The 24,804-nt window shown below is 37.6% G+C and overlaps 2 protein-coding genes across 7 annotated transcripts; one reads left to right on the top strand and one right to left on the bottom strand.

Moving 5' to 3' along the window:
- Positions 1-3,599: 3,599 nt before the first annotated feature.
- On the bottom strand, positions 3,600-14,831 carry LOC104235195 (uncharacterized). Of its 6 annotated transcripts, XM_009788904.2 has the most exons (9): positions 14,307-14,831; positions 12,010-12,378; positions 11,677-11,936; positions 9,572-9,713; positions 7,406-7,777; positions 7,138-7,269; positions 6,181-6,309; positions 5,508-6,079; positions 3,600-5,414 (listed from the first exon to the last, which is right to left on the bottom strand). In XM_009788904.2, exons 1-9 carry the CDS (start codon positions 14,445-14,447, stop codon positions 3,851-3,853), a joined length of 3,681 nt encoding a protein of 1,226 aa, XP_009787206.1. In that variant the 5' UTR covers positions 14,448-14,831; the 3' UTR covers positions 3,600-3,850. The 6 variants fall into 6 exon arrangements, with proteins under 6 accessions (XP_009787206.1, XP_009787205.1, XP_070021714.1 ...); XM_009788903.2 differs by having other exon boundaries at positions 3,600-6,079; XM_070165613.1 differs by lacking the exon at positions 14,307-14,831 and having other exon boundaries at positions 3,600-6,079; positions 12,010-12,216; positions 12,293-12,380.
- Positions 14,832-23,460: 8,629 nt separating this feature from the next.
- Positions 23,461-24,240, top strand: LOC138883270 (uncharacterized). The gene is made up of 2 exons (XM_070163949.1): positions 23,461-23,490; positions 23,764-24,240. The coding sequence occupies exons 1-2, from the start codon at positions 23,461-23,463 to the stop codon at positions 24,238-24,240; spliced, it is 507 nt and encodes a 168-aa protein (XP_070020050.1).
- Positions 24,241-24,804: the final 564 nt, after the last annotated feature.

Here is a 24,804-nt window from a genome sequence, read left to right on the forward strand (position 1 = left end):
AATTATAAGTTAAAGTTATTTTTCATATTTACTATATTATCTTAAATTCTTAATGAAATGTTGAGATATAAGGCTTTTAAAGCCTTTAAAATTTTTATTCAAACATTATTTTTATAAGTTAGTTTTTACGTATTTACATTTTATTTTATCTTAATATAAGTTACGGTCGTTATATATAATTAAAAATATTAATTTTTTTTAAATAAGATCGGCCAGCCCACTAAGCCCGATACCGTTCCGGTTCATCTTTTCACCGGCTGAGACCGGTATCGGTAAGAGCAGTATATAAAATCGGTGGCCGGACCGGTACCGAAACTGGCCGGTGTCATTTTTCACTAGCCCGAATCGGCCCGGCCTGCCCCCTAACACCCATATAATACAAATGGCCAAGAAAAAGACGAAAAAATGTTTGGCTTTCAACACTAATCTCCCTACGGTGTGCAATATTAACTTCCTTGCTTTGTTTCCTTTGTAACAAATGTGAAAATTGTTGTTTTTGGGTAATAATATATTTATAATATTTTAAAAATAATTGCTCTTTAAGCAACCTTAATTACTGAAATATAGAAATAATTTCACCATCTTCTCTTACCAGAATAGATTCATGTAACGAACCGGTCGGTCATTTTGAGAGTTGTAGCCCAGTTCCCTCATTTACTACTCAGTTTATGCTTTACAGTTGTTATGTAACTTGCCGGGGTAGTTGGTTCGCGTCTGGAAAGATTTCAAAATGAATTGAGATACTTAGTCTCAAGGTTGGAAGTTTAAGTTGAAAAGGGTTGACCGGATATTGATTTATGTGCAAACGACTCCGAAATGGAGTTTTGATGGTTCTGTTAGCTCCATTAGGTGATTTGGACTTAGGAACGTGTCCGGATTGTGAGTTAGAGGTCCGTAGTGGAATTAGGCTTGAAATGGAGAAAGTTAAAAATTTGGAAGTTTGACCGAGAGTGGACTTTGTGGATACCGGTCTCGGGTTGGAGTTTCGGGAGTTGGGTTAGGTCGTGGTATCATTTCTGACTTGTGTGCAAAATTTGGGGTTAATCGGACGTGATTTGATAGGTTTCGGCATCGTTTGTAGAAGTTGGATTTCCTTAGCTCCATTAGGCTTGAATTAGGGTGCGATTCGTATTTGTGATGTTGTTTGATGTGATTTGAGGGCTCGACTAAATTCGTATTGTATTTTAGGACTTGTTGGTATAATTGATTGAGGTCCCAGGGGTCTCGGGTGGAGTTCAGATGTTTAACGGATCGAATTTGGAGTTTGGATGATTGCTGAAGCTGGGAGTTTGCTGGTGTAATCGCACCTGCGGAGTTTTGATCGCAGGTGCGAGCTGTGTTGCGCAGATGCAATTTGGAGGTAAGTGTGCACTGATCGCAGGTGCGAGGGAATTTTCGATAGCTGTGTGGCCGCAGATGCGGTGATTGGAGCGCAGAAGCGGAAATGGAAGTGGGAGCTGGGTCCGTATAAATGGCTTTGTGGCTCGCAGAAACGAGTCCGTAGGAGCGAAATCTTGGGCCGCGGGAGCGAAGGAAATTGCAGAAGCAGGAAAAAGTTGCTTTTGTGACACCACAGAAAAGGGTAAGTGGCCGCATGTGCGAATAGGCTTGGGCAGTGTATTAAAAACGAGGGTTCCGTATTTTTCACCATTTTAAACATTTCAAGCTCGGGATTGGGCGATTTGAGAGGATTTTCGAGGGGTTTCTTGAGGTAAGTCACTTGTGCTCCTTTTTGTTCAATAATCTTGTTTCCTCGTTGAATTTTCCACCTAGTTTGTGTGCATTTATGGTGGAATTTGGGAGTTTGAGGCTAGGGATTTGGAGCGTTTAATTTGGGTATTTGGGTGGCGATTTAATGTCGGATTTTGGTAAATTTAGTATAGTTGGACTCGTGGTTGAATGGATTTTTTGGTTTTGTAACTTTTATCGGATTCCGAAATGTGGGCCCGAGGGCCGGCTTTTGAGTCTACTTTTGACTTTTGATTAATAACTTAGTTTTTTTTTATGGAATTGATTCATTTAGCCCGTGTTGATTGTATCGAACTGTTTATGGTAAGATTCGAGGTATTTGGAGGCCGATTCGCAAGGCAAGGGTGTGTTGGAGTAGAGACTTGCACGAGTTGAGGTAAGTAACAGTTTTAAATTTGGCTCTGAGAGTATGAAACCCCGTATTATGTGTCATGTGCTTGGTTTTGAGGTGATGCACATGCTAGGTGATGGGCGTGTGGACGCGCACCGTATAAATTGTGACTTAGTCAATCCCATGGAATTGTGTAGTTGAATAATCTGTTGTTATCCGTATATTCTCCGTGTATAATAGAAATTTAACTACAAAACATGTTAGAAATCATGCTTAGGTTATGTGTTGGTACAGTAGGGACCCATAGAGATGGTGCTAAATGTTGAATTGTCTGCTAAATTGCTATTTGTACTCAGTCACAGATTTACTTGCATATTATATCTCAGTCTCTATTGTTCTTTATTGATACATTATATCATTGTTGTTTGGGGTGATTATCATGATTGTTGAGAGTCTGAGAGATTGGAGAGATTGATAACTGAGTGAGGTCGAGGACCTGATTGTGAGGATACTTATGGGATCGAGCTGCATGTCGCTGCATGTTTTATTGACTCATGCCATGATTGGCTTGTTATAGCGGTTGGGCAGAAGGAGCCCCTCCGGAGTCTGTACACACCCCCAGTGAGTGCAGGTACCTACTGAGTGCGAGTGTCGAGCGACTGAGAGGAATGAGTGACTGTGAGGTTGGAGTGTATGGGAGGACTGAGTGACAGTTGCTCTGAGATTTTGTATTTCATTATTGTTGTACTTCAGCTGGCATATATCACTGTCATGTAATTTATGAAAGATATTATATCCTGTTTCAATTGAACTTGACGTGAATTAACTGTTTTGGCTTTAATTGTCGAACTTGAAAGCATGCCTATCTTCCCATGTTGTAATTTCTGTAATTGAACTATATCTGTAAAGCTCGCCACTACTTTCAGTCCATTATTTAGTCTTGTTACTTACTGAGTTGGTTGTACTCACGATACACCCTGCACTTCGTGTGCAGATCCAGGTATTTTCGGCACGGGGGTGTTGATTCTTTGCGCGGCTTGACCGTTTGGAGATTCCAAGGTAGCTACCCGACATTCGCAGACCTTGTCTCTCCTTCCCTATCTTTCCGCTTTATGTATTTTGTTTTAGCCTTTCATAGACAATATTTCCAGACGCTCATGTACTTAGTGACACCCCAATATTGGGAATTTTCTATATTTGGGTTTTGAACTTCTACCCAGTTTTTGAGAGTTTGATGATTTAAACCTGTGTTATTTTATTTTTCATTTAGAAGCATTGGAAGTATTTTGAAGCGTCGGCTTGCCTAGTACCACGTTAGACGCCATCATGACAGGCTAAGTTTTGGGTCGTGACAATTGAACAATTTTTTTGGTCTTGAATCCTAAAGGAATGAAAGAGTGCTCAAACTCCAAGTAAACAAATAACCAATCTACGCAATCTTTTCGTAAGTTACTAAATAACATAATTCCTGGTTTGTGATTCTAAATATAAAGGATATCCTGCCAACCAAATACCACAATAATCTGTAAAGACAAATACTCATTCCGTCAAGAAAACTTGAAATACATGGCATCCTCTCAACCTTTACTCTCCCTGCATAAGGTAAAAACAATTTTCTAAAATAACATTCAAACCATAAAAAGCAATCATGACAACATGGTAAAAAATTTCCTGAGGTGGATTATTGTGTACCAAAATTACAAGTACTCAAACTTCCATCACTCAGCTGAGAATAGAAACTTAAATCTTGGGCAAGAAGCCACCCTCTCTCTATCTAACTATATCAGAAAAGGAAAACTCGATTCGATTTGCAAATGGGTTGTACTCTTCAATGGGTTCCTTCTTATTGCAGCCACTATCACCCTCAACGTGATTGGCCGTCAAATTTGAAGAAATGTTCCTCACCATCCCTTCTTTTAAAGAAAAAGGATCGGGTGTGAAAGAGAAAAGAGAGAAGCCTGATTTTCCTGACTTGTCATTTTCACCAGCTCCAACAGTTGTTGATTTCTCCATTGGGTGCTGTCCTACTGCAGCCATCCTCTGCACATTAGCTTCATGATGGGCATCTTTGAACCTACCTACAGTGGAAACCTTGGCATTTTCCTTGGTGCAATTGTCATTGGATGGAGCAACTGCCTGAAAAGCAGGCAAGTGACCAGGGTTAACAGGAGGAGGGATTAGATGCTGTGCACCATACTGCACAAAATGGGTATTCCCATTTAGACCATATGTAAATGGACTAGCAAATACATAATGGCTTGGATGAGGAAATGGCATGAACCCATTTGCAGGAGCAGTCGCCCAAGAAGGTGGAGTTTGATAATAGTAATCCGTTGCAGGAGCTTGAAACCTTGGGAAGTGTGTGCCTTGACTGGGGATTGATGGAAGCAAGGAATGAGGTCGCATGCCAAGATTTCCATTAACATTTGCATTTTTTGAAGCAACTGTGGTAGGGAAACCTCCAACAGCAGTTGTTCCTGCAGAATCTGGTGTCAGGCAACTGACATCCTCACCTCTATCAGTAGCATTCCTTTTTCCTTGCGCAACATCGTAACATTCAGAAAAACCATTCGGCATAATTTCAGAAGTTTCTCTTCCTTTAGAGTTTTGGCTGCAATCTTCTGAATCTGACGTTGATGATGATTCTGAATTATGAGGATTTGAAAAGGATGTAGTACTGTCTCCTTCACTAAGGCAGGATGAGCAATTATCAGAATTAGAAGAGCTGCTTTGTGATAAACTCAAAGTCCTCTGAGATGAAGACCTCGGTATCAGACATGATTCAACTTCATCATCTTCAGCCACTTGTTTCACATAACGAAGTGATTTATCTTCTAAGTGAAAACCACTTGCGCAATTGCTTTTTGTTTCGGAACTAGAGTTTCTTAATTCTTGTATTCCCTTTTCTTCATTTATCTGAAGAGTACTGGATACCCCCAAGTCATTAGAAATAGAAGGCTCAGGATGCTTACCAATTCCAGTGCTCTCAATCTGGAAGGTTGAAGATCTCAAGGTAACATCAGAGTCAGAGCTGCTCCGTGGATATTTCTTTTGCAATTCCATTGGTTCCCATACTTTCTTAGGAACAGATGAATCTCTGCTGGACAGATTATTACGTATAGCCATTTTGCTTTTGGGTCTGACACAATTTTCACGCACATATTCAACTTGATTATATTTGTTTCCATAGTAGGGCTTGGAGATATCTGATTCGGATCCTGACTTACTCACAGGTTTGTTGTTCCCGATTCCTCTGGAGTTTGGATACAACTTTGCTCTGTAGTCAATGTGTTGGTTACAGCTGCAAGCTGAGGAGTCGTATCGATCATACATCCTGTTATTGAAACAATTAAATTTCTCAGTGAACTTGGAGGCACCATCTTTCATGCTGGATTTTGCAGCACTATTTCTTAATTGCTTATTTAACCTGTCGGTACTTCTTGAAGCTTCAACGTTATCACAGCGACGTCTTGGATCATATTTGCTCACTGCATCTCCAGTGCCTGAAACAATAGTAAACTGCCGTCCATCGAACCATTTCAGGCTTGAATCTGGTTTGAATTCTTTTCGAAATTTCAAACTCCCATACTGTCCCACATGACCAGTTGCAGATGAGCCGTCATCCATATTGAATTCCTCAAGATAATCATCAGAGTGGATTTGCATATTTGGGTGATTATATCCATCCAAAAGCAGATCATCTTCATCATTGGGGGATAAAGGGCTGGATAAAATAACCTCACCAGCTTCACTTACTGAGTCTGTATAGCTCATCAGATTAGATTCCTCATCGTCGTTAGGTGATGATTCATCCTTTTGAACACTATCAAGGGCAAAATTACTATGGTTTGAGTCGCAACTTTTCTTCTCTCTATCCTTTTCTTTTTCTCTTAATCTCTCCTTCCTCCGCAGTTTCTTTTCCTTTTCTTTTATCCTCCTCCTCTCCCTGCGTTCTTCTTCTTCACGCTTTTCCTTCTCTTCTTCCTCAAGAAGTTTCATCTGAACAGATTATCTAAGACTCAGAACTATACCTCTTAAAAAACGGCATAATGATCTCACAAGAAGTAGAACTTCTTAAACCAGAATCATAACTTTTATACCTGCTTTTCCAAAGTAACAATTTCCTTGCAGGCAACATGAATGCGTTCCTCCAGCAACTTCAACGCAAGACATACAAATATACTATGTGCATTTTGCCGTGCAGTTCCTTCTCTAAAAGCCTTTTCAACCTGCAAATATTTTTAAGTGTCAAAACACTTTCGAGCACCACAATGACCAAAAACTGCAACCCAATTGCCTAAGAAAGTCTCAGTCCTACAATGAATTTCAACTTTCCAAGGCAGCTTCATTTAATTGTAAAGCATATCACAGCAAATCCCCAACACAGAAGGAATGAAGAGCAGGACTTGCAAGACAAGTGTAGGATTTTAAAAGAGATAAAGCTACTACATTGCATTGTTTTAGGTCTCCCAACTTTTAGAAAGTCCAAGTCCAAGAAGAGGAGACCTTCCAAGCAAAGATTGGCTTTCCAAAGTTATTAACTTCATTAAGCAGAGTAAAATCCAAAATCCTGGATAAACTTATACCCAATGCAAAGCAGAGTAAAATCCAAAATCCTGGATAAACTTATACCCAATGCACCCCTTACTCACCTCAAACCCCCTGCAAGCAGATTCCGTGGAGAAAAAAGTTTTGGAGTACTGCCCAGTCATGAGTTTAAATAGAACAGTCAACCTCTACTTAAGGAGTCATAGAGGTTTATGATTGAAATTAATTCTATTACTTCAGTTAGGTAGCGGTACTGGCCAAAAGATATTGTCAGGAAGTAGCTAGAATTCAAAGAGATTTCTGGTCTGCTTATCTAGTAGACTATAAACCTCTCTATTGCTTAAGAGGCATTCAACAAAGCAAAATAAGTATTTTTTTAATAATAATAACAACATAAATAAGTTGAAAAGTCAAAAGGATCAAAGTAAAGCTGCTCTTAGAGCAGCTTGACAGTTGACTAAAGCACCTGATTAATGACTTGACAATAAAGAAGCAAAGGAGAGACTTGCCTGCTCTTTAAAAATTACAGTTGCAGCATCTAGAAGAAATTCCCGAGCAAGCTCAGGACTCTTTGCATGTTTTTGAGGACGAGGGCATTCACCATCCAGTTCATTTCCATCCTTGTCCATTGAGTCCTCATCCTGAAAAGAAATCATCAAGCAACAACCATAAGGTGAGAATTTCTGATATAAAGAATATCGTAGCATCAAAGGTAGCAATTATAGACAATACAGTAGAGACAGAGGCATGGTTAATAAGCTTCACAAACTTGACAACCTCTTCTTCTTCAGCCTCTTCAGCATGCTCAAAGAACCTTCTAACGCTTTCCCCTCTTGTCATTGTAACAAAACCATCCCCAACTACAAGCCTGCAATGTACACATTGTTGCCCCTTCAATGCATGTGCTTTGACAGAAAGTTCAGTACATCTACCATCCAGCTTCCATGCCCGTAGAGTGATATAGCAGGCATTGAGACCACTCAAGTCTAGACCACTGACTTGAACTCTTCCACTCAAGCCAACATTTTCATAGTCCAATATATCACATTTTCCTTCTCCACTTCCAACTGCCCACTCAAAGTGATGATATGCCCCAAAGGTATCAATGAACGTCTGATGCCAATCAGCTAAGATTGTGTCGTGAGAAACCTGAAAATAAGAGAGTAAATGGCATTAATCTTGGTGCATTATAACAACAGTCAACAACAACAACAAAAAACTCAGAATAATCCCACAAGTGGGATTTGGGGAGGGTAGTGTGTACGCAGACCTTACCCCCACCTTGAAGGTAGAGAGACTTCCAATAGACCCTCTGCTCAAGGAAAGATGAAAAGAAAGCAGTAACAACAACAAATAATAAGAAAACAAAGCAAAAGGAACATCACGTAGTGATAGAAATCTAACAATAACAGAATTCAAGACTCACACTACCACTACTACTGGTATATGGCAAGAAACATTCTCGACTAACTACTCTTCTACCTTAATTCTCGAAGTCCATACGTTCCTATCAAGGGTCATGTCCTCGGTAAGCTCGGTAAGCTGAAGCAACGCTATATCCTGCCTAATCACCTCTCCCCAATATTTGTTTGGCCTACATCTACCTCTTCGAAGACCCACCAAGATCAACCTCTCACACCTCCTTACTGGGGCATCTGCGCTTCTCATCTTCACATACCAAAACCATCTAAAGCTCGCTTCCCGCAACGTGTCCTCCAACTGGGCCACTGCTACCCTAGCCCGAATATCTTCATTCCTAATTTTATCAACCCTAATATACCCCCACATCCATCTCAACATCCTCGTTTCTGCTACTTTCATCTTCTGGACATGGGAGTTCTTAACTGGCCAATACTTTGCCCCGTACAAAATAGTGGTCTAACAACCACTCTGTAGAACTTACCTTTAAGTTTAGGTGGCACATTCTTATCACATAAAACACCGGATGCGAGCCTCCATTTCACCCACCACCACACCCAATACGATGTGCAACATCCTCGTCAATCTCCCCATTTCCTTGGATAATAGACCCAAGATACTTGAAACTATCTCTCTTAGGGATGACTTGTGCATCAAGCCTCGCGTCCACGTCCGCTTCATTGGTCCCGTCACTGAACTTGCACTCCAAGTATTATGCCTTGGTCCTACTCAATTTGAAACCTTTAGACTCCAAGGGCTGTCTCCAAACCTCCACTCTCGCGTTCACTTTATATGCACTAAGCTCAGGGAGTGGTTAGATCGGTAGCATTAGTATTCTTAGGTCTTTTGTTATTAGCTCTCTTTTAATTCCACATTGGTGGGTAGCAGGAGTAGTGTAGTGGAAGGGGGGAGTTGGGACCAATGTTTCATTTTTTATATCATAGACAGTATATTCTTTAAGGGACTTAATATCAGCTATACTATGAGCATTTGATTCTACCTTTTATCATGTTGGAAGTTGAAGTTCACACAAAAGTTCAGCTTGTAGTGTGGTATTATGTTATAGGAAAAATCTAGACGTGACATCTTTATTTTTGCATGTTCTATGTTAGCAAGTTAATATACGCTTTGCAGGCTGTCTTTTGGTTTCCGGGCTGCTGAATATATGAATCAAAATCTGTCGAAATGTCTCTAGTGTAGTGGAAGGGGAAAGAAGTTGGGAGCAGTGTTTCACTCTCGAGTCCTTTTTTTAACAACTGAAATACCACCAATGATATAAATGCAGAAAGAACTATTAACCATAATGGTAACATTTACTAATAATTCATGAATGTAAAAATTGACAGGGTCGAAAGAGCCAAATCAGGTAATCCAAAAATTAAAGCGGTAGAAAAATCCTAACATCAGTCCCCTATAAGATATGCATGCAAAAATGAGATTAGGCACTAATTTAGCTGTGCTTCTGGTTCTACTTTGCACACCACATGAGCAATGAAAAAGATGAACTTGAAGAATTGATCACACCTCATACTGGAATGCTGCATCAGCAACACAAAACCAACTACTGCAATGAGGTTCCCTGCGCATGCGTTTCAATTCCTTCAGCTCCTTGAATTCACGGATTACATTCCTTCTACAATCTCTACAAAACCTCTTGCTATCAAACCTGTGATGAGCAACAAACTTTGACAGTAAGTAAATCATCTCATGGAATTGCCTTAAAGTACACTAGAGACATTGCAACAGATTTTGATTCATATATTCACAGCAGCCCAGAAACCAAAAGACAACCTGCAAAGTGCATATTAACTTGCTAACATAGAGCAGGCAAAAATAAAGATGTCACGTCTAGATTTTTCCTAGAGCATAATACCACTCTGCAACCTGACTTTTGTGTGAACTTCAACTTCTACCATGATAAAAGGTAAAATCAAATGCTCATAGTATAGCCGATATTAAGTCCCTTAAAGAATATACTAACTACGGGATATAAAAAAAGGCAAACATTGATTTGATGATGCTTCAAGTCAGAAACTAAATGGCTCAGCTTTCGCACATTACACCATTGCTCTAGCGGGCTTCTAGACCGAGCCAACCTCACTTTTTCAAACCATAAGGATGAAGTCAAAGAAACTTACAGTTTTACCATATATTATCTACAATTCCACCATTCTTCATTGGCAACAGTAAGATGTCAGTAATTTTATCACAGCCAAAAATCATCTTATCAATTCCTGAACCCCAAATTGCAAAGAACACCCGCTACCAAACACCTACAGTAACAAAAAAGATCCACTAGCAATGACACAGAACTTATGCGTTGGCAGATTTTGAACCTTCCCAGTTCCCACTACCTCATTTATGATGCAATTACTTCTCCAAATCACAATGACATAGAGAGAAGACAAGGTATCTGGTACCATTGTACTTCATACTAAAATTTAACCCATGGCATATTAGTATATGTGGGCTCATGAAAATTGAAGATCTGGACATTTACCCACAGGCATCAAGCAAATGAACGCATATTTGGCTGCCAAATGCATAAATCCTCAAACTTGGGCCAGAAAATAATCCGGAGCCATCTTTTTATTAATCTGGTTACATTCCCAAATTCTGTACAGAAAATAAACAACCTCAAAGCAAGACAAGATGTAGTGCATATATGAAGCTTAATGGAAGGCTAATTACTGTGCCAATAGTCCTTCACCATATGTATTGGAGGACCATCATTAAGATAGTCATGAGAACAGCTTTCCAGTGCCAAGAAGAAAGTCCTTGATAAGCATAACTTCAGGCAGCTTTACAACTGATTTTCTTATTTATTTTTCAACAAAGAGCTGGGAAAAATTCAGAATCTTCATGTACATCATTCACTTTGACAAGGGAAGGATTATAAAGGTGGAGCCTGACACTTTCAATCAAGGTGCCAAAACTGCATATATCACCCTGAACATATTCAAAACAGGTGCATTCTTTCATCTAGGTAGCTTTTGTTGATAAAACCCCAAAACATGGAACTTATTGGAGCTATCTTACTCCAGCTCTGGAATTCTCTAATCTGGTAGAAATTATCAGGACTCAGGAGAAAGGACTCCATGTGCTATTGACTGGAGTGCAAGATCTATCTTTTTCAAGCAAGTGAAATTGATCTTTTATAAACTTCTCTACATTTAATACCAATCATTCACCTTTTAAGACAATTTATTTCTTAAAGTGAAACTCCATCGCTTTTTATTTTATTTTGGTAATGATGAGGATATGAGTTGAGCTTAAAGAAAGAAATGAGGATTCATATCGCCCACCCAACTTGTTTGGGACTAAGGCATAGTTGTTGTTGTTGTTGTTGCTCCAGTTAGTCTGTATGGCTTCTTAACTTAAAGAAGCCAATTGCTAAGACCAGAGTTTGAACAGTACAAATCCAGAAGCCACCTGATCTACAGACCTTTGTTCTTCATAGGATGAGACTTCAAAATAATGGAACCCCTCAACTAAACTTGCAATTCCAGAGTTAACTACAATTGCCCATTCCGCGCATCTAATGTCTGGATTACATTTAATGGGTGAGACGGAAAGAGGGGGTAGCAGTAAGTAAGGAGAGCAAACTGAAGAAAGGTCCTTATACGCACCGGTACATGAGCCTTTCAATAAAGTCCTCTTCCTTCATTTTCAGAAGAGACTGACGTGTCTCTTCGCCAAGGGCAGTCCAAAAGTCTACCAAAGTGTCTACAGAAAGTCTGGTAGTATGAAGAGCACATGTTTCTCTTGTTCCATGCCCTCTGCCATAAGTTGCCATCGCCTGGCTTATCCAACCCCTAGCACCTCCACCACATGCATCAGGATAAAGCAATTCTCTCTCTCGTTCCCTTGCACGTGCACTGTCAAACACCTGATATAAAGGGAAGGTCAGAAAACGAAAGACAAAAGATATGAAAAACATTTATGACCTAAAACAATTTTACATTTTGAAGTCCCTTCAGGGATTTGGTATATAGATAACAGTCCAACAAAGTAAGCATCCCATCTCGTGTTGTGGTTAGACCTCCCCAAGGATGTACAGCTGGATCTTGAACAACATACTCAGACCCTGTTGTCGCACACAACTCTCCATCACAATGATTCTTCAACGCTCCTACTCTGCTGCATGGACGGTGAGCACCTGCGCCCTCCTGCTGCAAAGACTTTGCATACATGACAATTTGGAAAAAACCTTCAAGAAGTAACCCATTGCATCTAGAACAGTACATGTTCTTACGAGCTTGCTCAAAGAGGGTTTGCTTATCAATCCTTAGAAGCTTCTGCCGAGCTTGTGGTGATAGCTCACTCCAGAACTACAATACAACCAAGAAACCTTTAGCATTTATTAGCTATTATAACCAAATAATCCTCCTGTTTGATATTCAAGCAACTAAAACTATAGTAAAATAAAATTAAGATATACCAAAAATAAAATAAAATGAAAATGGAATGAAGTTTAAGGTAACCAAATTTTTTTTTCTTGCATAAGCGAAAAATCCCCTGTGAGCTGTGAGTTAACCAACGCAACTCTCACATGTTCGAAACTCGAGGGGACTAGGGGAGTATGGGCCCAGCCTTCTAACCTGCTCCACTTCAATACCAGCTTTGTGTAAACGCAAGGCTCAAACTTGTGACGTGCGCTCAATCCACACATCTCGTACTGCATCCTTACCATTAAACCAAAATGGTGGAGGCTTAAGGCAACCAAGTTATCCGAACAAATACTACATAGCAGTTCATTCATAAAGGAGCATTTCTGCAAACTTGTCGGTGTTGCATCCTGACTAATCATCACTTTGAATTCTAACGACTACTTGAGTGCGTATCGACCAGCACTAATCAAGTAAGAGGGGCAATAGAGACAAGGAAGGCTCGCAAGAAATTGTTAGTGTCTCATGGTTAACCAATGTTAAAGAATATTTTCAAGTTAATAACTAATTTTATTGCAGATTGGTACGTAACTGATGATAGTTTCATGCAATGTTTAAAAAAGCGCCCGCTTTCTCGCTTTAAGCGAGAAGCGAAGCGGAGCGAGAAAGTGCGAAGCGGAGCGAGAAAGTGCGAAGCGGAGCGAGAAAGTGCGAAGCGGAGCGAGAAGGTGCACGCTTCAGTAGGGTGAAGCGACTCAGGTATAGAAAGGCGACCGCTTCCCACAAAAAAGCGAGAAGCGGGAAAGCGATGCGATGCGAAGGAAGCGACCGCTTCCGTGTTTTAAAACAGACCCAGCCCTATTTTATTAAAAACGAGATGTCTGGTCTTTCATTAAACGAACAAATGCGACTAGGGTCGACTAAGGTTTTAAAGCAAAGGCACTGGAAGGTATGTTCTGATTTTCCTCCTCCTCCTCCTTCTTCTTCTTTCACTGTTTAAATGTCCAAATAGTAGCGAAATGCTAGCGAATTTTTTTCTTAACCTTCGGTTCTTTCTCAGAATTGATGCCAATTTGGGTTCTTCTTTCTCTTCCCAGTTTTTAACAGAGAATTACTGCCCTTCCTCTATGCAGTATTTATTTTAATTTTTTTTTTTTAAATTCCGCTTCACTTCAAAAAAAGCGAGCGCTTCGCTTCTCGCTTCTCGCTTTAAGTGAAATGGGGGTTGTCGCTTTTTCTCGCTTCACGCTCTTCACAACACTGGTTTCATGAAAGCATATCTGATACAGTTGTAATTAATTCGAAGAATTTCCCTATCTTTTTATTCCATCCAACTTATATAATAGTGACGTTCTTTCCATTTTGGGACACTTGAAAATTGTTTGATGCAGTTCCATTTTTATACAACTTTCACATTCATTAAACAAAGGGGACCCTTGGCGCATTGGCAAGAGTTGTAGCCATGTGACCAGGAGGTCACACGTTCAAGCCATGAAAACAGCCTCTAGCAAAAATGTAAGGTAAGATTGCGTACGATAGACCCAACATAGCCAGGCCCTTCCATGGACCCGCACATAGGGGAACTTAATATTTTCTATTACTACTCTTAAAATTTTCTTCAATTACACTATGCTATACAAATCAAATTAACATCAAAACTCTGTGTCCAGTCAAATAGTCACAATAAATAGTACCTCATTAGCACGTAAAACCTGCTAACGAACAAGCAAGTAGCTAATTTAATCGCATTTAGTTAAAATTGCATAGAACAATTAAATACTAATTCAAAATTCACCCAAAGAAAACAATAAAATGCAACAAATATATTCAGAAGTTTAACCAATAAGAAACTAATCCAATTAAATTACTACCTTCTGAAGCTGATTATAGCTGACATCCTCACTGTGCTTTGACCAGAAGCCGACATTACTCGAAATTGATTTACTCGACGCATTAAACGCCACCGTTTCATTCACGTATTCCTCATCATTTTTCTGCGCTAACCCAGGCATTTTCTCCTCAATTTCTAATAAACATCCTCTCCTCAAATCTCTATAGCGCGATTAATAATCGATTTTTTCCGAATGATTATAGATCGAGAATTAGATAATTTTTTATGAATAAAGTAGAAATGAATCTAAGTTTAATAATATCAATCCGATTAAAAGAGTGTGAAAAAATCGGATTGAAAGTGTAGACTGAGAATCTAACAGTGAAATTCGATTATTGAAGGATCGAAGATAAATCGAGAATTTAGATAGAAATAAAAGGAGAAAAGGGAAAATGGAAGATAAGAGAGTTTTTTGCTGATGAGATTTGGTGCAAATGTGTGCATCTGTATTTATGTACGTATAAATTTGTTAAGAAAGAAGATTTTAGGGGGCTTTTGAGATGGAGAGGAACCTACACCTTGGCTTTTTTCTGCAGGGGTTAAATTGCAAAATTGAAGCTTATTGTTTGATAGGAAAAGTCCAAATTTATCCATTTTTACTATAGAAATATAGAAACTAGGTGTTATAAAATAAAGACAGTAAAGTAAAGACAAGTATAGAGAGAAACTGTTATATTATTCGAATTCAAACTGATGTACATAATGAACTGAAATCTCTTCTATTTACAGAAGAAAGGAAGTTGTTGTGTAAGCTGTTACTATATCAGATATGGATAATCTTCTATAGAGAGCAATGTTTATCCATAATGGAGTACTGAAAGGATAAGCTTATTATATCCGATATGGATAATCTTCTACCGGGGGTAATGTTTATCCATAATTGGGTATTGAAAGGATAAGCTTATTATACCCGGTATGGATAATCTTCTACCGGGGTACTGTTTATCCATAACTGGGTACTGAAAGGATAAGCTTATTATATCCAGTATGGATAATCTTCTATCGGGGGTAATATTTATCCATAATCGGGTACCGAAATGATAAGCTTCTTCAAGAAGCTTATTTCCAATAGAGTACTAAATAGATAAACATATTTACGGTGGAGTCCCATATGGATAAGCTTCTTCAATAAGCTTATTTACAATGGAGTACTAAATGAACATCCATAATATAATATATTTATAACACTCCCCCTTGGATGTTCATTAAAAGATAATGTGCCTCATTAAAACCTTACTAGGAAAAACCACGTGGGAAAAAATCTCAGTGAAGGAAAAAGAGTACACATATTTAGTAAGACGCATTGCTTGGTGCCTCATTAAAAACTTATAAGGAAAACCTTAGTAAGGGAAAAAGAGTGCATCGCATATTTTACTCCCCCTGATGAAAACCTTGTTTCAAATATTTGAGTCTCCGCATTCCAATCTTGTATACCATCTTCTCAAAAGTTGAAGTTGGCAAAGATTTAGTGAATAAATCTGCTGGATTATCACTTGAACGGATTTGTTGCACATCAATGTCACCACTTTTCTGAAGATCGTGTGTGTAGAATAATTTTGGTGAAATGTGCTTCGTTCTATCTCCTTTTATAAATCCTCCCTTCAATTGGGCTATGCATGCAGCATTGTCTTCGTATAAAATTGTGGGTCTTTTCTCACATTCCAAACCACATTTTTCTCGAATAAAATGAATTATTGATCTCAACCATACGCATTCCCTACTTGCTTCATGAATAGCTATTATCTCAGCGTGATTTGAAGAAGTAGCAACAATAGATTGCTTTGTGGAGCGCCATGATATGATAGTACCTCCATATGTAAATACGTAGCCGGTTTGAGATCGAGCTTTATGGGGATCAGATAAATAACCTGCATCTGCATAACCAACAAGGTCTGCACTATCTTTGTTAGCATAAAACAAACCCATATCAAGAGTTCCCTTTAAATATCGCAATATATGCTTAATCTCGTTCCAATGTCTCCGTGTAGGAGAAGAACTATATCTTGCTAGTATATTAACAGAAAATGCTATGTCAGGCCTTGTAGCATTAGCAAGATACATTAGTGCCCCAATTGCACTGAGATAGGGTACTTTGGGACCAAAGAGTTCCTCGTCCTCTTCTGGAGGTCGGAACAAATCCTTATTCACTTCAAGTGATCGAACAACCATTGGTGTACTCAATGGGTGCGCTTTGTCCATGTAAAAGCGTTTTAAGACCCTTTCTGTATAGGCAGATTGATGGATAAAGATCTCGTCTGCTAAATGTTCAATTTGCAGACCAAGACAAAGTTTTGTCTTTCCAAGATCTTTCATCTCAAATTCTTTCTTAAGATATTCAATTGCCTTTTGGAGCTCTTCTGGAGTTCCAACAAGATTTATGTCATCAACATAAACAGCAAGTATAACAAATTCTGATGTCATTTTCTTTATAAAAATACATGGACAAATAACATCATTTATGTAACCTTCTTTCAGCAAATATTCACTAAGGCGATTATACCACATGCGCCCAGATTGCTTTAAACCGTACAAAGATCTTTGTAATCTGATTGAATACATTTCCTGAGATTTTGCTTCAGGCATTTTAAATCCTTCAGGGATTTTCATATAAATTTCATTATCAAGTGAACCGTACAGATAAGCTGTAACTACATCCATTAGATGTATTTCAAGCTTTTCATGTAGTGCTAAACTGATGAGATATCGAAATGTTATGGCATCCATAACAGGTGAATATGTTTCATCAAAATCGACTCCAGGTCGTTGTGAGAATCCTTGTGCAACAAGGCGAGCTTTGTATCTTTCAACTTCATTTTTATCATTCCTTTTTCGCACAAAAACCCATTTATGACCAACTGGTTTTATACCAGCAGGTGTTTGGACTACTGGTCCAAAGACCTCTCTTTTAGCAAGTGACTTCAATTCCGATTGAATTGCCTCTTGCCATTTTGGCCAATCAGATCTTTGTCGACATTCTTCGACAGATCGAGGTTCAAGATCCTCACTATCTTGCATAATATTAAGTGCAACATTATATGCAAAAATATTATCCACCACTATTTCAAATCGATTTAAATTAATCCCATCACCGTTCGAACTTATTAAAAGTTCCTCACTCACATGAGCTTCAGGTTCATTGATTTCTTCAGGAATCTCAGAACTAATCAGATTTTGGGTCTCTTCAGGGGATCCCTTCATAGTATCGTTTTGATCATTTGTCGATTTTCTTTTTCGAGGATTTCGATCCTTAGAACCCAAAGGCCTACCACGCTTCAGGCGTGCTTTAGGTTCACTAGCTCTCATGCTAGTAGATGGTCCTACTGGGACATCAATTCGGATAGGCACATTCTCTGCTGGGATATGTGACTTAGTTATCCTTTTCAAATCAGTAAATGCGTCTGGCATTTGATTTGCTATATTCTGTAAATGGATGATCTTCTGGACCTCCTGATTACATATAGGGGTACGGGGATCAAAGTGAGATAATGATGAAATTTTCCACACAATTTCTCTTTTGATTTCCTTTTTCTCTCCCCCTAATTGTGGAAAATTTGTTTCATCAAACCGACAATCTGCAAATCGAGCAGTAAATAAATCTCCTGTCAATGGTTCAAGATAGCGAATAATAGAGGGTGATTCAAACCCAACATATATTCCTATCCTTCTTTGTGGTCCCATCTTACTACGTTGTGGTGGTGCTACTGGCACATATACAGCACATCCGAAAATTCGTAGATGGGCAATATTTGGTTCATGACCAAAAACTAATTGTGACGGAGAATATTTATTATAATGTGTCGGTCTGAGACAGATAAGTGATGTTGCATGCAAGATAGCATGGCCCCAAGCAGTAGTGGGCAATTTTGTTTTCATAAGTAGTGGTCTTGCTATCAAGTGCAGGCGTTTAATAAATGACTCTGCAAGGCCATTTTGAGTATGAACATAAGCTACAGGATGTTCAACTTTTATCCCAACGGATAGACAATAATCATCAAAAGCTTGAGATGAGAATTCTCCAGCATTATCAAGGCGAATAGCCTTTATAGGATAATCTGGGAATTGTGCCCTTAATCGAATTATTTGGGCTAATAGCTTTGCAAACGCCAGGTTGCGAGATGATAGTAGGCACACATGAGACCATCTTGAAGATGCATCTATTAGGACCATAAAATATCTAAACAACCCACTTGGTGGGTGAATAGGTCCACATATATCCCCATGTATACGCTCTAAAAAGGCAGGGGATTCAATACCAACCTTCATTGGTGATGGTCTAGTGATCATTTTTCCTTGATAACAAGCATCACAAGAAAATTCGTCATTTGTAAGAATCTTCAAGTTCTTTAATGGATGCCCACTCGAATTTTCAGTAATTCGTCTCATCATTATTGATCCGGGATGGCCCAAACGGCCATGCCAAAGCACAAAAGTATTTGAATCCGTAAACTTCTGGTTTACGATAGAGTGTGCTTCAATTGTACTAATTTTTGAATAGTATAAGCCAGAAGATAAAGTTGGTAACTTTTCTACAATGCATTTCTGGCCAGAAATATTCTTTGTAATACAAAGATATTCCCTGTTCATTTCATCTATTGTCTCAACATGATACCCATTTCGGCGGATATCTATAAAACTCAACAAGTTTCTTCGGGACTTGGAGGAGAACAATGCATTGTCTATAATAAGTTTTGTTCCCTTAGACAGAAATATTATGGCTCTTCCGGAGCCTTCAATCAAACTTATATTACCAGAAATTGTTGAAACATTTGCTTTTTCCTTATGCAAATAAGAAAAGTATTTCTGATCGTTGAATATGGCATGAGTTGTTCCACTATCAATAACACAAATATCTTCATGATTTGTCTTTGATCCAAACATAATTTGAGGGTTATCCATATTCTTCAAAATAACATAAATAAAATATATTATAGTAAACATCATTATCAAAGCATAACTTTTATTTATGTACAACAATTACATAACCATACTATCTATTACAAACAACAAAAATTAAAATATTTACATTTCTACAGATTCACTACCGATTACATGACTTGTTTCTCCTTCTGGGAGTGCAAAGTAATCAGCTACATCCAAATGCATGAAGTCTAAATTATCTTCAGAAATAAAATTTGCTTTAGCATTTTTCTCTGTCTTCTTCAGGGAGCTTGATAAAGCTCAACCAGGTGCTTTGGCGTACGACAGGTACGTGACCAGTGCCCTTTTCCTCCACATCTATAGCATGCATTTTTTGCATTTGGCGCTTGCACCGCTTCATGCTTTTGTTCCTTCCTTTTCCACTATTGGTGGTGAGGAGGCTTCTTTGGTGCATTATTATTACCATGATTGGGGTTTCTTCCCCGACCACGGCCATGACCACGACTGGGGCCATGACCTCTTCCACGTTTAGCTTGGTGGAAGTTCGTCTCATTCACTTCAGGGAATGGACAAGAACCAATAGGTCGGCTTTCATGATTTTTCATTAATAGCCCATTATGTTGCTCTGCTATAAGAAGATGTGAGATAAGTTCAGAATACTTTTTAAATCCCATCTCTCGATATTGCTGCTGCAGGAGCATATTCGAGGCATGAAAAGTGGTGAAAGTTTTCTCCAACATATCATGATCAGTAATATTATCACCACATAATTTCAATTGGGAAATAATTCTGAACATAGCAGAATTATACTCACTGATAGATTTAAAATCTTGTAGCCTTAGATGAGTCCAATCATAACGTGCCTGTGGAAGAACGACCATCTTCAGGTGGTCATATCTATCTTTCAAATTATTCCACAGTATGACTGGATCTTTAATAGTGAGATATTCCATTTTCAGGCCCTCATCAAGGTGATGGCGTAGGAATATCATTGCTTTGGCACGGTCTTGGTTTGATGCCTGATTTTTATCCTTGATGGTGTCTGCCAGACCCATCGCATCAAGATGAATTTCAGCATCAAGCACCCAAGACATGTAGCTTTTGCCCGATATATCCAGGGCTACAAATTCAAGTTTAGAAAGATTTGACATTATTTAGGAAAAGAAAGTTCTTACCTCTAATACTTTCAAAGTATTTGCTCGAGATGTCAGAGTCTCGTGCTGATAACGTGTTATAAAATAAAGACTGTAAAGTAAAGACAAGTATAGAGAGAAACTGTTATATTATTCGAATTCAAACTGATGTACATAATGAACTGAAATCTCTTCTATTTATAGAAGAAAGGAAGTTGTTGTGTAAGTTGCTACTATACCAGATATGGATAATCTTCTACTGAGAGCAATGTTTATCCATAACGGAGTACTGAAAGGATAAGCTTATTATATCCGATATGGATAATCTTCTGCCGGGGGTAATGTTTATCCATAACTGGGTACTGAAAGGATAAGCTTATTATACCCGATATGGATAATCTTCTACCGGGGGTAATATTTATCCATAATTGGGTACTGAAAGGATAAACTTATTATACCCGGTATGGATAATCTTCTACCGGGGGTAATATTTATCCATAACCGGGTACCGAAGTGATAAGCTTCTTCAGGAAGCTTATTTCCAATAGAGTACTAAATAGATAAACATATTTACGGTGGAGTCCCATATGGATAAGCTTCTTCAAGAAGCTTATTTACAACGGAGTACTAAATGAACATCCATAATATAATATATTTATAACACTAGTGAAGTTTTTAAAAAAATGCCACTAAATTTATATATTTAGTTAACGTAGAAAAGGCAAAAAAATCGACTATATGAATAAACAATTAACTATATATACTGATAAAATCAATTTATAAATATTTTTAGTTGAATTAAAACTTAGTAAACTATATTTTATTGTCAAAAAAAAGTTAAAATAAAAAAAGAATTTGTAAGAAAAAAAATTAATGTATTTTGTTTCATGGAGAAGGTTAATAGGGAAAAAATAAGTTTTTATATCCCTTTCCTTTTATGATTTTTTTTTCTATTTTGTTTTGTTTTCTTTTTGTTACCATTCCTTAATCCCTCTTATTTTATAATCATCTAAACAACCCTTATTACCGACTTTCCCTCTCTCCCACAGTTACTCCAAAAGAAACACTTTTGCTCCCTTCTTTATGCTTACAAATCTAATTCCTCGTAATTCCCTACAAAACATGCAATATAATTTTCATATATGTCGACATTTTAGTCACTCGTCTTATAAATAGAGAAATTAACTCTCCAAATAAGACATAGAGAAAGGCAAGTTTCGGAGAAGCGCATAATCAAAAAGAACAAGAAAAAGAGAAGAAAGAAAAAAAAATATTTTTGCGCAATAGTTTATCATATATTTTTTTGGCAAATATATTTGAGACCTATTCATTTTTACGTAATTAGTTCCAAAGGAAGGACGAACGATAATCTCATCGGTACTTCTGCACGAGCAAGAGATTCGCACTGCTTTACTGGGTGCAATGCTATCTGACAACCAAGAAATTAAGTTTTCATGTTTTATTTCTATTTGGCGGTAAATTATTCGTATTATAATGGTCGCAAGATCTTTTTGGGATATAAATAATCTAACAATCAAAGTATAGAAAAAGAAGAAAGCATATGAAATAAAGTCAAGAAAATGGACTCAAAAAAACCCGCCTTAAGATACATAGGCAGTTTGTAAAAAGGGAGGAGATAATTATTCATATACTGCACCTTTTTATTATCTGCGCCTGCCACAAATTTTTATTTTACTCACAACTTTATATTTTCTTCTATATTACAACTATAACAATATGAAGATAATAAAAAGGAAAACAGAATAAAGCAAATGGTTAGAAAAGCAAAAAGGCAAATGTAAAAAATAACTTTGGTCTTCAAGGAGTGTCAAACTTATGAACTTAACTACCATGATAATATATATCAGGTTCGAAGATAAGTTTTTCGTAATTTGACTCTTTTGAAGAAAGATAAGTTAAAATCTGGTAAGAGAATGTCTAGCTACAAAAAACAGGATGATCATTTTGTCATTTATACATGTCCATTTGAGCGGTTGTCCTCATATCCTAGGGCTAACACACAAACTAATATGAAAATAAGAATGCTCAAGAATAATTATTTTTGATGGATATAATAAACTCATTCTTCAACCAACAAAATACAAGTTAAGAAATAAAAAAGTAACAAAATACTGCAAAATTATAATTAGCATCCTTAGCTGATCCAACGTATGATGCACCAAAAGAGAAGAAATCAAGCAAGACATTTGACAGGAAAAAAAAAAGAAGTGAAAAGGGAAAAATGAAAAGAGAAAAAAATAACCGCCCTGACATATTAGTCATGTTGTTCACATTTCTTCATGTTGTTCATATCATAGAGAGGGTGAAAGCTACAAGAAGTTAGTCTCAAGGGAGCCAAAAAGAGCGTGTTACGTAGAGAAAACAAATAGATATGGAGAATTTTTTGTAACTCTACGGACATAATGAGATGTAATAAATAGGATAATTAATAAAAATTATTAAACAAATTGAATGAAAATATTAAAACGACTCCTCCGTGCCATATGTTTGTTTTCACTAAAATGGCGATTGTGTTTTTAAAAGTGATAATAATGATAGGTTATAAAGAGAGTGATATAAAAGGGCAGCCCTATGCACTAAATTCTCGCTATGCACATCCGAGAAAGGACCGAATCACAAGGGTCTATCATATAAAGAGAGTGATATACATTAAGTAATTGCTAAAAAAGAGTAACGTGCATTAGAAATTATAATAGAATAAATATTAAGTGTATTATTAATTGTATTAATAGAAAAAAGCCCATTGAAAGGAATACAAAATTTTGGACAAAAAAAAAAGAAAAAAAGATACTAGCAATCCTAGTCTAAGAGAGGTGCCAAGTCACCTTCTCTGTTCCCTCAATTTTACACACACACACACACACACATATATATATATATACATATATAATTTTTTATCTTCTCGTGTTATGAATAGAATTTTATTTAGAGTGAATGTCTATCTTGTAGAGAATTTTACTTTGTGGCTAAGTCATTTTTCCCCTATAAATAGAGGTGTCTTACCCCATTGTAAATCATCCCAAAATTCAATAAGAATTTCCTCTCTCTCTTTCTCTGCAATATTGTTCTTCTGCTTTTATTGTTTTATCACCCGTTATCAGCATGAGACTCAACCGTCTCAAGAAGATTAAGGTACAACTTTTCTCCTCTTTTAATTATGACTGATATTATGAAAAGAAAGTTCGTTACCTTGAAATTTCGGGCAAGAACTATATGACATGGGTGTTAGATGCTGAAATCCATTTAGATGCAATGGGTCTTGGAGACGCCATTAAAGACAAAACTAAAGCATCCACCCAAGACTGTGCTAAGGCCTTGATTTTCTTGCGACATCACCTTGATGAAGGGTTGAAAATAGAATATCTCACAGATAAAGATCTACTTGTTTTGTGGAATGGCTTAAAGGAAAGATATGACAACTTAAAGTTGGTCACTCTTCCACAAGCACGATATGATTGGGTGCATCTGAGGCTCAAAGACTTTAAGTCTGTTTCTGAATATAATTCTGCAATGTTCAGAATTACTTCTAAATTGAAACTCTATGGAGATACTATCACTGATTATGATATGCTTGAAAAAACATCTACAACATTTCATGCCTCCCATATGGTTCTGCAACAGCAGTACAAAGAGAAAGGTTTCAAGAAGTACTCTGAGCTGATTTCTCTTCTCCTTGTGGCTGAGCAAAACAATGACTTGCTCATGAGAAATCACGAAAATCGACCCACTGGATCTACAACATTGCCTGAAGTGGATGAGGTGTATTCCCATTATGCTAAGCGTGAAAAAGGCCGTGGCCCTATTCGTGGTCGTGGTCGTGGACAAGGAAGAAATTTTCCTGGTGTTAATCACCCCCCAAAGAAAAATAACCACCAAAAGTGAAAAGGGAAAGATGAGAAACCAAAGGCAAATGGTTCAGAAACCGAATGTTATCGTTGCGGTGGAAAAGGCCATTGGGCGAATATTTGTTGTGTACCAAGATATTTGTTTGAGCTTTATCAAGCATCTCTAAAGAACAAAGGCCCTGAAGCTAACTTTGTCTATGACAATGAATTTGACATCACCCACTTAGATGCGGCAGACTTCTTTGAGCGCCCTGATGAAAAAATAGACCACTTGATCGGTGATGGATCCGTGGTTAAAGAAGATTGAGTAGTTTAATTTTATTTTTACTTTACCTATTCGTTGTAGTTAGTGAATAAATATCATGTAATCATAGTCTTTTACATGAGTAGTAGTCATTATTATCAATTAGTAGTATTAATTTTATGGGATAACATTTCAGTTGCTTAGTTTTCAAGGATAGTATAGTGATTATTTTGACATCAACCATATAAGAAGACGATAACTTAAACGTCATAAACTAACGTATGTGGCTTATCTATTTCTGTTATACATACATATCTAACTAAAAGATGGCAATATGTACAACTATTTTAAATATGT

Source organism: Nicotiana sylvestris, chromosome 12 (genome assembly GCF_000393655.2).
Source record: "Nicotiana sylvestris chromosome 12, ASM39365v2, whole genome shotgun sequence".
Classification (NCBI taxonomy): domain Eukaryota; kingdom Viridiplantae; phylum Streptophyta; class Magnoliopsida; order Solanales; family Solanaceae; genus Nicotiana; species Nicotiana sylvestris.